Source organism: Priapulus caudatus, unplaced genomic scaffold (genome assembly GCF_000485595.1).
Source record: "Priapulus caudatus unplaced genomic scaffold, Priapulus_caudatus-5.0.1 Scaffold139, whole genome shotgun sequence".
Taxonomy (NCBI): domain Eukaryota; kingdom Metazoa; phylum Priapulida; class Priapulimorpha; order Priapulimorphida; family Priapulidae; genus Priapulus; species Priapulus caudatus.
Window position 1 is genome coordinate 281,835 of NW_014577200.1, and position 12,466 is coordinate 294,300.

Here is a 12,466-nt window from a genome sequence, read left to right on the forward strand (position 1 = left end):
ATGAATAGAATAACTTTTAAATTTTTGTTTTAGCCAGAACCACCTCCCAGACGTGCTGATTCTGAAAATATCTTTAGTTTTCCTCTAGGCTGCGGAGTTCTCTAGTTATGCGAGTACGGACTAATTCGGCTGAACAACTTTATATATATAGATTTTCCTCTAGGCTGCGGAGTTCTCTAGTTATGCGAGTACGGACTAATTCGGCTGAACAACTTTATATATATAGATATGTTGTACAATTTGTTGTTTTAAAGCCATGTTTATATGCGTACATACACACAGACAATTGCATGCACGTACACATATATGCACCCACACACAATAGACTACATTTATGTTGTTGCTATGCATGTTTTGCTAGCTTCGATATACATGTAACAGTTACACTCGTCTCTATTTCAGCAAGACTTCCTTTGTTTGACATCATTTTGTGATCTAGTATCAGTAGCAAAGATCTGAATGATTGTACTATAAAGTATAGGTATAAGTGGTGCATAAGATATTCGATAGACACATTGTTAGTATGTATGGTTGCTAACATTTACTACTTTGTATGTTTTTAGTTTCAGGCTGAAATAGAAAATAAAGCATTGTTAAATGCAGGTGAGTGTCTGTCCTATGTGCTAAATTATTGTATGTATATACCAGAATACAATCATATTGCTCTATGTTATTCTATATGCTCTATCTCTAGTTTTCTATAAGTTACCCACATGTATAAATACTGATGCCTTGTATTACTCATTTTCAATCAGAAATTAATTTAACTACTTGTATTTGATGTTTAGTTGACAGTGACGACATCTCTGAGGAAGGAAAAACTGAAGTTAATTTAGTGGAAGGTATGGACCATATAATATCTGCATATTTACTATTCAATTGTGATATTATACCCCCCCCCCACCGCCAACGAAGTTGGTGGGGGGTATACTGGAATCACCTTGTCTGTCTGTCTGGCAGTCTGTCTGTCTGTTTGGCAGTCTGTCTGTCCGACACCAGCCTTGTGTGCAGATCTCCTCGAAAAGTACTGGACCGATTTCAACCATATTTGATACACATCATCAGTACCCAAGGTAGTTGTCGACCTGCGAGTGAATTTTTTTGGTTCGACATTTTTGGAAAGATTTATGGCCGTTTTCCGTTAATAAACCCATTTGGTTATATATGACATGCTGACGCCATCTAGTGGATTATTTCATACATCACTGCCCAGCCAGTTCATGCGTAACTGGCCAGCCACTAACCCGTGCAATCAAATGCCCTGGCCAGCCGCGTTAATTCGTGCCAGCCGTTTGCCAAAATCGCCCCCTTTCAGATAAATAATGGCCCCCACATGTGGTTATAATCCATCGAGCTCTCTATCTCTTTTCTCTCGCTCTCTCTCTCTCTCGCTCTCCCTCTTTCTTTCTCTCTCTCTCTCTCTCTCTCATCTCTTCGTCTCTCTCTCTCTCTCTCTCTCTTCTCTCTCCTCTTCTCTCTCCTCTCTCTATCTCTCTACTCTTCTCTCTCTCTCTCTCTCTCTCTCTCTCTCTCTCTCTTCTTCTCTCTCTCTCTCTCTCTCTCTCTGCTCGTCTTCCCAGTGGTCGCTGTGCGCTGCGTGCGTGCCGCCGCTAGAACGCGTGTGCGTGCGTGCTGTCTGCCGTGCGTGCGCTGCGTTGCTTTGCTTGATGTGTTCATGTTTTCACTGCTCGTGTGTTTGCTTGCGCCTTCTGTGGCCAGCTGATTATTTTCCCATAAAAGCCGTTCGTTGCAAATTCTTGCAATACACATACAGGCACCATAACAGCTCGAGCGAGGGTATTATTAGTAATCCCTCTCTGGAAGACAACCATTCATAGTATTTTTGCCAATTGGGCGTAGATACGTAACTTTGTAGTGGAAAGAAAAGGCGTCTTTAATGTTCTTTGGTATTGTATATTTCTTAGAAATTTATTTAAAGCTTGCTAAAAATCGGACACACACACATATATGGTATATATATTCAGGGTTATTCTGTTGGTCAGTTTTTATTAAATAATTTCAATTCGCTGACTATTGTTAGCTGAATTTTGTTGGTGATCCAAACATGTATTCTTACTATTTCTACCAGAACATGATGATTCAAATGAAAAGCAAGCCAAGCTATTAATCAATCGGTACAAAGTTGAAAGCAACGGCTTACAGCAGATCTCAAAAGGTCATGGATATCTTTAGCAGTTGTTGAGTGCAGATCTACACAAATTTTGAACAATGCTTTTTGTACAAGTGCATTAGTATAAAAATGTAGTAATAAGATTATATTGTTTATTGTTTGTTTGTTGTAGGTTGACGTGATCAATGTGATGGAACCACACAAGCACACCGGCTCCTCTACCCAGTACATTTACATCACGCAGTAGCCTGTTCGTCAACGTACGCACCATGGAGAATTAGGGTACCTATTCTGTAATCGAGTTTTGTTTTGCGTGATGATTATTGCATAGTTGTGATCGAGACCCAACCTTCATTGTCATTGCTCTCTCCTTGTCAAGCGATGCATGAAGCATATACTATATATATATATTATATATATATACTTATATATATACAGTGACGAACGTGACAGTCAATGTTATAATCTATATATATATTAATATTGATTTTCAAATAGATTACAAGATTAGGTGCATAATACCTTTTCTGACTACAAATTTAAAAAATCGGTGCTGAGAACATTATTTAAATAAATTTAATATTGTCTCTATTACATTGTATTATAATATTATATTGTCTCAGTAAAGTACAGTTAAAATTAAGGATGTGGTACTGTATGTGTTTACTAATGCCCAAGTGCAAAATTTTCAGTGCTAATATTGTGAAGCTTGAAGAAGGGACAAGTCCTGGGCAGTGTGAGTTTTGTCCCACAGCATACCTGTCCTCCCAGGAAGAAGTCGATATGCACAAGAAGTGCCACGTAGCAGGTAACTTATAATCCTGTGTAAGCTCCAGCAACGTCAATCAACAGTTTGGTTTTGCAACGATCGAGTTTCTGTCATATACGCGCTATCGGTATTCATTTTTTCATTTTAAAATCTCTAAGTGAATTATGAATGTGCAGTATTACTTAGCCTCTTTATTAACCCTAAGTCTATGATTACCACCATGAGAGCCATGACTAGTGCACTGGAAAGTGCATGCTTACTAGCTACTACAATGTTCCTTGAATGATATTTTAGTGGAGAGTATTATAAATGCCACTGGCCCCTGTATTACATGTACTGCACCCCAAGCTATTTTTCCTTCTTTAAATGTTACTTCGTTATGTATTGGACTGTGCAAGTCCTGATATTAAAACTATATATAATTGTCATGGCTGTCTGATTAGTAACTAATATATTAATGTTACTGTTGTTCGTGTCATTTGATTTTTTGTTGTGAAATTGGAAAAAAGATATACTTTTATTGTGGTGCAGGTCACTCGTATCTCAAATGCCCTCACTGTTACAAGATAACTACAGCATGGGCACACATGGCACGCCATCTGGCATCTCATACAGGTGAAAACATTACGATGGCAAGGAAGGGCAAAGTCAGAGACAAAAGGTAAATACTCTATCTTAAGCAATGTTTTTTGCAATGTTTGCCAGGATAAACGTTGGACAAAATACATGTAACTTCATTTGAATTTTTCTAAAATGTCATTATTAGTGTGTTGGAACGCAGCTTGAATTGCGTCGGACAAAATACGTTTGACTTCGTTCTAATTTGTCTAAAATGTCATCATAACTGTTGGAACTTCAATCGCGTCGTGTTAATTGGTCAAACTAGTGAAGTCACGCAGATATACGTTTGCTTGTTTCCCGTTGCTCGACGTCGCGTCTCGTTGCCGCAGCAGGTGTGAGAAGTGCGACAAGCAGTTCTCCTCGTCGGCGTTACTCAACCTGCACCAGCAGCGCGTGCACGACGACGTGCATCGCTTCGTCTGCCACGAGTGCGGCGACAGATTCAAGTACGAGAAGGCCTACAAGCGCCACCTGGATCTGCACAACAACGTCATCTACCAGTAAGTCGGCGACGCTTGTTCGTGCGTGGAGATCTCTGCGATCGCTCGTACCTCGTGGCATTTGTTCGGATGAAGGTTCGAGGTGGTTTGCACAGAGGTTTATGTTGTTCATAGGTGCAGTGGTGTGTGTGTTGGTTCTGTTAGTTCTGGAGATAGCTAGAGAGATAGAGTGAGAGAGAGAACGACAAAGAGAGAGAGGGAGGGAGAGGGAAATAGATAGTGAGAGAGAGAGAGAGAGAGAGAGAGAGACGGAGGAGACAGAGACAGATATAGAGAGATGCATGAGCTAGATAGAGACATGCCCATGGTTGATTGCCTCTTTCATTACTCAGTCTCGTATTGTATACTTGCAGGTGTGAACATTGCAAGTACCAGTCCAAAGTGCGAGCAAACATACGCAGTCACATGAAGGTTCACGAGGTGAGAATGCGAGGCCATCGACTCTCCTCATGTCTGCACTTCGGTATTTCGTGAACACCGGCGCGATTCTCATGCATAACTCGAGTTGCTGTCCAAACTTTTGCGATGTGTGCACGAATGTCTCGATCGCTGGAGGTTTGATTCGGTGTTCCACATGGGTGTATCACTTGGCAGGTTAGAACGTCTGAGGCAAGAATGAGTTTTCGCAAACAACACGTGCGTGTTGTTAACGCTCCTACCTCAGCTGTTTAATGATTGAGGGCAGGTTATGACAGCTGTAGAAGGATCATGTGAGGCTGGGGGAGGTGTGACGGAGGATGAGGTGAGATAAGGTGGAACTGAGCTGAGGAGGTGTGACGGAGGAGGATGAGGTGATGTAAGGTGGAACTGAGCTGAGGAGGTGTGACGGAGGAGGATGAGGTGATGTAAGGTGGAACTGAGCTGAGGAGGTGTGACGGAGGAGGATGAGGTGATGTAAGGTGGAACTGAGCTGAGGAGGTGTGAAGAAGGAGGCGTGAAGGTGAGATGAAGATGAGAAAGAGGTGAAGAGGAGCAGGAGCTGAAGTGGGGAGGTGTGAGGGAGCAGCCGAACCTCGATGTCGAGGAGGTGCCGGAAATGATTTGGTGTGAGGTGAGGATGGCCCACTATCATCATGAATGTTGCACTCAGGCCATGATAAAAATATTGTTTGTTTTCCCTCACCCGACCGGCCCGCCTAAAAGGGGCCGACTCAAACAAATTTATTTATCTTTTTCATTTTTTTTTACAAATTGTATCACTGTACATTATATAAATCTGTAGGCAATACATTATATGTACCAAGGAAAATAAACATTCAACATAAAGGTATCTCCACACAAGCACACCCGAGCATGTAGACACCATGCTGAATTTGTAAAAAGACCCCCCTGAAAAAAGAAGAAGAAACATACCTACCTACCCAAATTATTCAGCCTGGGTCGGGTGGGGGCAAACAAAGATTTTTTTAATTGTGGCCTCACGCTCGCTGCTGCTGCACTCACAGGGACGCGGCCAGATCTGTGACGTGTGCGGTAAGGTGTTCTCGATGCCTTCGCGGCTCAAGAAGCACATGGAGCTGCACAATCGCACCGCCGACTCCAACGTTGTCTGCGTCTACTGCTCCAAGGTCTACAGCAGCAAGGCGACACTCGACATACACTTCAAGCGCGAGCACTCGACCGTCTGCTCAGTGCAGTGCCAGTTCTGCGACTACATCGGCAAGGACAATTCATACCTGCAGGTAACCTGGCGTATGTCGTCGGCGTACTTGCTACCTCACTGTTGGCGCCCTTTCGTCGTCTTATGTGTTGTTTGTTTGAGATGTGTGTGCGTGCGTGCGTGCGTGTGTGCGTGTGTGCGTGTGTGCGTGAGTGCGTGCGTGCGTGCGTATGTTGGCTTTGAATGCTTATAGTCAAGAGCTTGATGCTGTTGCATGTTGTTTCCTTGCTAGTTGTTGTCTTTTCTGATTGCAGTGCACATGAAACTTATTGGGAATTGGTCAGTAGCATTATCATCGAACAGAATTGATGATAGGTCTAAAGTGTTCATCCTGCATATAAGATAAATTTCTCAAACCTGTCATTTTGCTGTAATTGAACCATGCATGCATATATGCTCTTCCTTTCTTGCATCCACTACCGTGATTTTGCACCCGACCCTTCTCCCTTGATTATCTTCCTCCCGTTATTGGGCGGAATCCTCTCTGGGTCGTACTTCGGCCACGACACTGAGGGAGGTCACTGCAAGAGCATTAAATCTTCTTGGTGGCCCTCTGACTACTTCACTGCGACGGGGCGGCGTTCGTCTTTCAGGAACATCTGAAGAAGAAGCACTTCAAGGAGTTTACATGCAACAATTGTCCATACGCGACCTTCAATGAGGAGACTCTGCGGCGGCACATGGACACACACAGAGAGTTCAGGCCCTACAGCTGCACTCTGTGCTACTACAAGGCACGCGAGCAGAAAACCCTGCTGTCTCACATGCGAAACAAACACTGTAGGTGAACTCACAGCCCACTGCTTGTCGTAGTTATCGCATAGTGAATCAAATGCTCAAAAAATACTGGTCGCTTTCATGTGAGGAGATATGTAGAGGGACTGTTAGTGTAGTCGTATGCCTGTAGCTTCTACCTTGAACTCACTTCTACCTCTGCATTCATATGTAAATGCCATCTACCAGGGGCCCGTTGCCAGAAACTTCGTAAAGTTACGATTAATTTTAAGTCTAATGTTAATGTTAAGGTTAATTTTAATAGCGTTGCCAGAAACCAACTTAAACTAAACTTACTTAAGTGAAAACTTACGATAACAGGAACTTCATCACAAGGCTGCTGATTGGATGGGAATCGATCACAAAATTCAAATTCATACACATTTATTGTACATCACAGTAATTTATGCATATTATGATGGCTAACCACATATAAATAATATTTGATGAAAAACGACACGGTCTTGAATTTATTCTGCACCAAGGTTCTGCACAACAAGACAAATTCTCACACTGTAGCAATTCTCACGAGACGCGAGAGTCGTGTGGTCAGTGCAAAAGTATTTAAAACAAGAGAACAAATGCCATACGGCATTTGTAAATGTTTTGACACTTTTGTTTTGCTTCACGATCAGTAGATAATTAATGTTTTTGACGTGTTTTTTCAAGAAAAAAACATGATATTACTCATTAATATAAAATATAATATCACTATAATTGTAATTCTTAGTCTAAATGTGTTATTTTCATCTTAATATTAAAGTTAAGGGAGGGTCTAGGATCTCTTAAGTTAAGAGAAAAGTTACGAGAATTTTTAATTCTCTTAACTTTACAAAGTTTCTGGCAACGCTTTAAGAGAAAAACTTAAGTTTAAGGTTAATGTTAAGACTAATTTTTTTCTGGCAACGGGCCCCAGGTGATAAACTGTGCTACACCTTAATTGCCTTAAATAGCTATTGAGCTATTTAGTAATTATTAATCTTATTGGTGGTATCATCCGTAGTAGGAGATTAATGTCGGTGCATGATTCGTTTGCTCCTTATTACGGCAGACATGCTGTAGTTATCATATGAATACCTGCCGTGTGGAGCAGTCAAATTAGGTTCGTTTGAAATCAGAGGATAATGTGAAATTAAAACAACGGAAGAGGACTAATCTTGATTCATGTGTTTTTACAGCTCAGAACGAGAGCGCGAGAAAACACGTGTGCCCTTTCTGTGGCATGAAGTTTAAATCAAGCTCAATGCTGAAGGCACACATGCCCACGCACACAGGTAACTCCAGCAATTCTCACGCGTGCAATTTTGTTTTATCTAGACTAGTGTAATGTCGCCACCACCAGCAACATAACGACACTTCATTTGGTTCTTCACACTTTTGTGCTCGCTGTATTGGTGAAGGAAGCCTGGGTCTACACTACATCATGTTGTTCTACTGATATATCTATGATCATGCCTCCAGTATAATGTGACAGTCTGTGTTTAGCGCCTCACCCGGCACGCCCTGCTGTACGTCCTCCCGCTCACACAGCTGATGGCTGCTCCGCGCATGCCGCGCACGCGTCTTTCAGGCGACAAGCCGCACCACTGCCTCTTCTGCGACTACTCAGCGAAGCATCGCGCGACGCTCTACCGGCACAACCTCTCCAAGCACCGTAGCCTCGTCGCCATCACGCTCTCACAGAAGCAGTCACGCGAGTTCTACAATGGCGGCGGCGGGGTCGCGGCGGGGTCGTGTGATGAGCGGGCGGGGGAGGAGCAGACGACGTACGAAGACGGTCTCCACGTGCTTGCTGACCAGATAGAGGTCGTCGACTACCAGGTCGCCGCGACGACGGTCGCTGACAACGACAACAGCGCGCGGCTCTCGCTGCGCAGCGACGACGACGACGATGCGGCGGCGCCTCCTGCTGGGGTGGTGGTGAACGGCGCAGACGTGCGGATTGACGAGGCAACGCTGCATCACATTATGGAGGCGACGCCGAACGGAGGGACGCTGATCATACAGACAGACGGATCGTTCTGACGCAGCGTTGTCGGCGCCCCCTGGTGGAACCGAGATGGAAAGACTTAGGCAGAACTGGTGAAACTTTGGGTCGGATATGTGGTGGCATTCGCGGACGAAGGTGTGACAGTGTCGATGTGTGTTGTCGTGACAGCTCTCGGATCGATGTGTGACGATGACGACGTTTGATGAACGACTGATGGATGGATAACTGCATCTGTTTATGTTGCCTGTAGCAGATTTTCTAGCAGTCTCTGACTAAGTGGAATTCTCTGTTATGTGTCGATGTGTGTCGATGCATGGGTGCGCAGTAAACTGTTGTGTATGTAAAACATAGTTTGATTCAGTAAGTGTTGATCGGTATTTTTGTTTGTTTCATATAAACATGATTGAACTTTACACAGTATTATATTCGATATGAAATATTAGTGCTATTAATTATATGCATTGTATCTGTAATTTGATCCAATGCGCATGCGTTTATTTAGTACATGACATGCTATAATACTGTGTCTCTGTATGAATGAATTTCAATATATATGGTATATGGTTCAGAGATATCGTTATTATATATAGAGAGAACGCACAACCATGAGAAATGGAGCTAAAATGTTCACTGTCAAAGGCATATGACTGTATTTTTTACTGACAATAAAACTCACTGCCAGTAATGCAGGGACATATATACAGTACTTGGTTGACAATATTACTGTGGAAGCTTCTTATCTAAGAATGTCAATATGAAATGGAATATTAATGGCGAGCCCTAATGGTGGTTATAATAGCTTCGAAAATTCTCCTTATAATGCAAAAAAAAACTTATTAAATATTGAGTCTCCTTCTATGCTATACAGTTGTCAGTCACATATGAGAAAATGTGTGTACGTAGGAAACGTCTTCCTGGACATATTCAGCCGTCTGGCAACATGAAACGCTCTGAGATGTGAAAATCTGTAATGAAACATGTTAGTGGCCATCGGCTATTGTCGCGCGTATATATTCGTCTTACGATGTTTAGAATTCGGATGTAATCTCGTTAAATTAGCATATAGCGAGCTTTTTGAACGACGAGAGATTCCCGTCTCGAAATATTGTGAGAAATCTGCTAATAGGAGCCGATGCTAAATCATCACATGCACTAGAATTGAAGCGTGCATAGTCGCGTGTTACGTCACTGGCGCCGCGAGCCTTATCCCTGGTGACAATAATAGCGCCAGCTGCCGCGGCGTGGCGCTACCATCGTTCCCGAGCCTCCTTTAGATATCCTATATACACACTATCAGGCGCTAATATAACCTGGCATTATTACCTCGAATTACATACCTGGTGTTATTTGCCCTTGTCGCTGTGTACATACAATATCCATATACACTATCTGTTTGTATTATATCTATGGTTTCGCCTATAGGAACAAGAAGAGAGCGGCAATGACGGGCGGAATGTCATGATGATGCGCATTCTTTCTCGCTGCGCATGTAAAAGGTTTTATCCTGCCTCATATAACCTCATAAAGATTAGTCTTCAACGCCCAAGGGACTATATAGAAGACGGAGAGAGACAACGTTGATAAAGCGGACAGATCAAAATTGCGGATCGCAGTAAAAAATCAATAAAGTTACATCAAAGCCAGCATAATGTCCTATATCTCCCATTATGTACTCTTGATATCATATATATATATATATATATATATTATCAGGAGAAAATAATCACAAATTATTAATCACAAATTTGTGATTATTTATTCTTGATATATATATATATATATAGCGCGTAGAGTGTATCTAAGCAATAACGTGTAATCCTACAGATCGTCTATGTTACATGTTATCAGGCGGCGAAGTCGCTTAATTTACTAACAGAAAACTACTAGCTGTTAATTAGCGTTAAAGTTGTCCATGTCATCTGCATGTCGGCATGTCGGCATGGGTACAAAACCTGGAGACTGAACTGCCGTACTTTAGACTATTATATTATATTATAGCCTATTATATAGCTTCGGTTTGTGATTGCGTTAGGGTTGGGTTTAAGTTAGGGTTAGGGTCATGACCACATTTAGGTTAGGGCCATGATTACACTATAGGGTTAAGGTTACGATGAGGTTAGGGTTATGGCTGGGATTAGATTACAGCTGCTGTTAAGGTTAGGGTTAGGCTAGTGTTAGGGGCATCACATGTTTCGACAATCCCCCAGAGAGACATAAACCCCTTCGGCCGTTACAAGCTCGGCTGTTTCTAGTAGCAGTATAATATATGCCCTGCTCCGCGCTGACACCGACCAGCCTGACACTGCGGGCTAGTTGTAAATCGTTAGCACCGTGCTGGGCACACACATCGGCCCTCATTGTTCCCCTAATCGGCTGAATGTTAGTGGTCGTGGCCGACTCCACCCGAAACTCGGCGATCGCAGGCGCACCCCCACTACCCCCCGCAGCAAAAATGAGCGCGTCCGTGAGCGCGGCCAGCGGTAGCAGCAGCAGCGGCAGCGGTGGCGGTTCCAAACAGCGGCAGTATCGGGTAGATATCGCGAGCAAGCATGTGCGAACGCCGTGGGATGATGATGACGATTGCTGCTGGAACTGCGCTATCGTCCGTCTGGATAACTAGTGTGTGTGTGTGCGTGTGAATCTCGCATGTAAGGAGCATAGCGGGGAGAGAGAGATAGCAGTAAAGTGATTACCTACGATGTGAGAGATCCCGATTGGATACAGGCGAGCGTTTTCGTGCGGTGTTCAAGGATGCTTTCGTCGTAGAACTAAACGCGAGGTTCTCTGGTCGTACTCGGATTCCGGATCGTACGCGAATTTCGGATTGTGTGCTGATTTCTGATCGCAAGCGGATTTCGGATCGCAAGCGGATTTCGTGTTTTTCTCTGCGCATAAATATTAAGTGTCATCGACGGATCAGCAGCGCCGGATAAGCCAGGACGATGGCTACGGCGACGATGACGATGAAGCTGCTGATGCTGTTGATAGTGGCTGGAGCCTACTGTGCGAGCGCGCAACAGGCGTTTCAGTGTCCAAAGGAGTGCAAATGTGCGGGATATTCACTGGACTGTAGCCACAAGGGCTTGACCGTCGTGCCACGAAATCTACCGACTCTTACCGAGCGACTGTAAGTTTATCCCATCCCTTCCCCACTTATAACACTCTCCGTACGGTACCGTATCACTCCCCGTACGGTATCGTATAACTCCCCGTACGGTGCCGTATCACTCCCCGTACGGTACCGTATCACTTTCCGTACGGTACCGTATCACTACCCGTACGGTACTGTATCACTCCCCGTACGGTACCGTATCACGCCCCATACGGTCCCGTATCACTTCCGGTACGGTACCGTAGCACTCTCCATACGTACCTATCACTCCCCGTACGGTACCTTACCACTCCCCGTACGGTACCGTATCACTCCCCGTACGGTACCGTATCACTAACCGTACGGTACCGTATCACTCCCCGTACGGAACCGTATCATCCCCGTACGGCACCGTATCACTCCCCGTACGGTACCGTATTACTCCGCGTACCGTACCGTATCATTCCCCGTACGGTACCGTATCATTCCCCGTACGGAACCATATCATCCCTGTACGGTACCGTAGCACTCTCCGTACGTACGCACCGTAAGTTACTATCACACAGCCCGTCTTTACCTAGTTTGTATTTAAGATGAGGCGAGGTACAGGTGTGTACGGCGACGTGCTATTATATTATTCTTGCGGTTATAATTATTTCGTTGTAAAGTGTAATTTTATTGCACGTTAAAAGCATTGTAAAGTCCGGTGCTCATTCGCGTGCTATATACGCACAACAAAAGTATACGCCAAGAAAGATAACGAGGAGGAGAGTGTGAGAGGGTTCGTGCGTGAGAGAAAAGTGTAGAAAGGACAAGAGAGAGGTTAGAGGGAAAGAGAGAAAGAGAGAGAGAGAGAGAGAGATAGAGAGAGAGTGAGAGCGAGAGAAGGAGAGATGGAGAGAAGGAGAGAACGAGAGAACGAGAGAAGTA

At 43.9% G+C, this 12,466-nt stretch overlaps 3 protein-coding genes across 3 annotated transcripts in view; all 3 read left to right on the forward strand.

Moving 5' to 3' along the window:
* LOC106806055 overlaps positions 1-2,193 on the forward strand; it is a 5,420-nt gene extending 3,227 nt beyond the window's left edge. Inside the window, exons 4-6 of the mRNA XM_014807897.1 lie at positions 564-603; positions 789-842; positions 2,090-2,193. Coding sequence (XP_014663383.1) covers positions 564-603; positions 789-842; positions 2,090-2,193 — 198 coding nt within the window. The remainder of the gene's footprint in view (positions 1-563; positions 604-788; positions 843-2,089) is intronic.
* A 192-nt stretch (positions 2,194-2,385) lies between these two features.
* LOC106806072 (zinc finger protein OZF-like) lies at positions 2,386-9,148 on the forward strand. Its single transcript, XM_014807920.1, has 9 exons — positions 2,386-2,413; positions 2,824-2,939; positions 3,432-3,561; positions 3,851-4,021; positions 4,375-4,441; positions 5,467-5,703; positions 6,275-6,461; positions 7,634-7,729; positions 8,026-9,148. The coding sequence occupies exons 2-9, from the start codon at positions 2,915-2,917 to the stop codon at positions 8,478-8,480; spliced, it is 1,368 nt and encodes a 455-aa protein (XP_014663406.1). The 5' UTR covers positions 2,386-2,413; positions 2,824-2,914; the 3' UTR covers positions 8,481-9,148.
* A 1,817-nt stretch (positions 9,149-10,965) lies between these two features.
* LOC106806056 (slit homolog 2 protein-like) overlaps positions 10,966-12,466 on the forward strand; it is an 83,820-nt gene continuing 82,319 nt past the window's right edge. Inside the window, exon 1 of the mRNA XM_014807898.1 lies at positions 10,966-11,572. Within this exon, the coding sequence (XP_014663384.1) occupies positions 11,388-11,572 (185 nt within the window). The 5' untranslated portion in view covers positions 10,966-11,387. The remainder of the gene's footprint in view (positions 11,573-12,466) is intronic.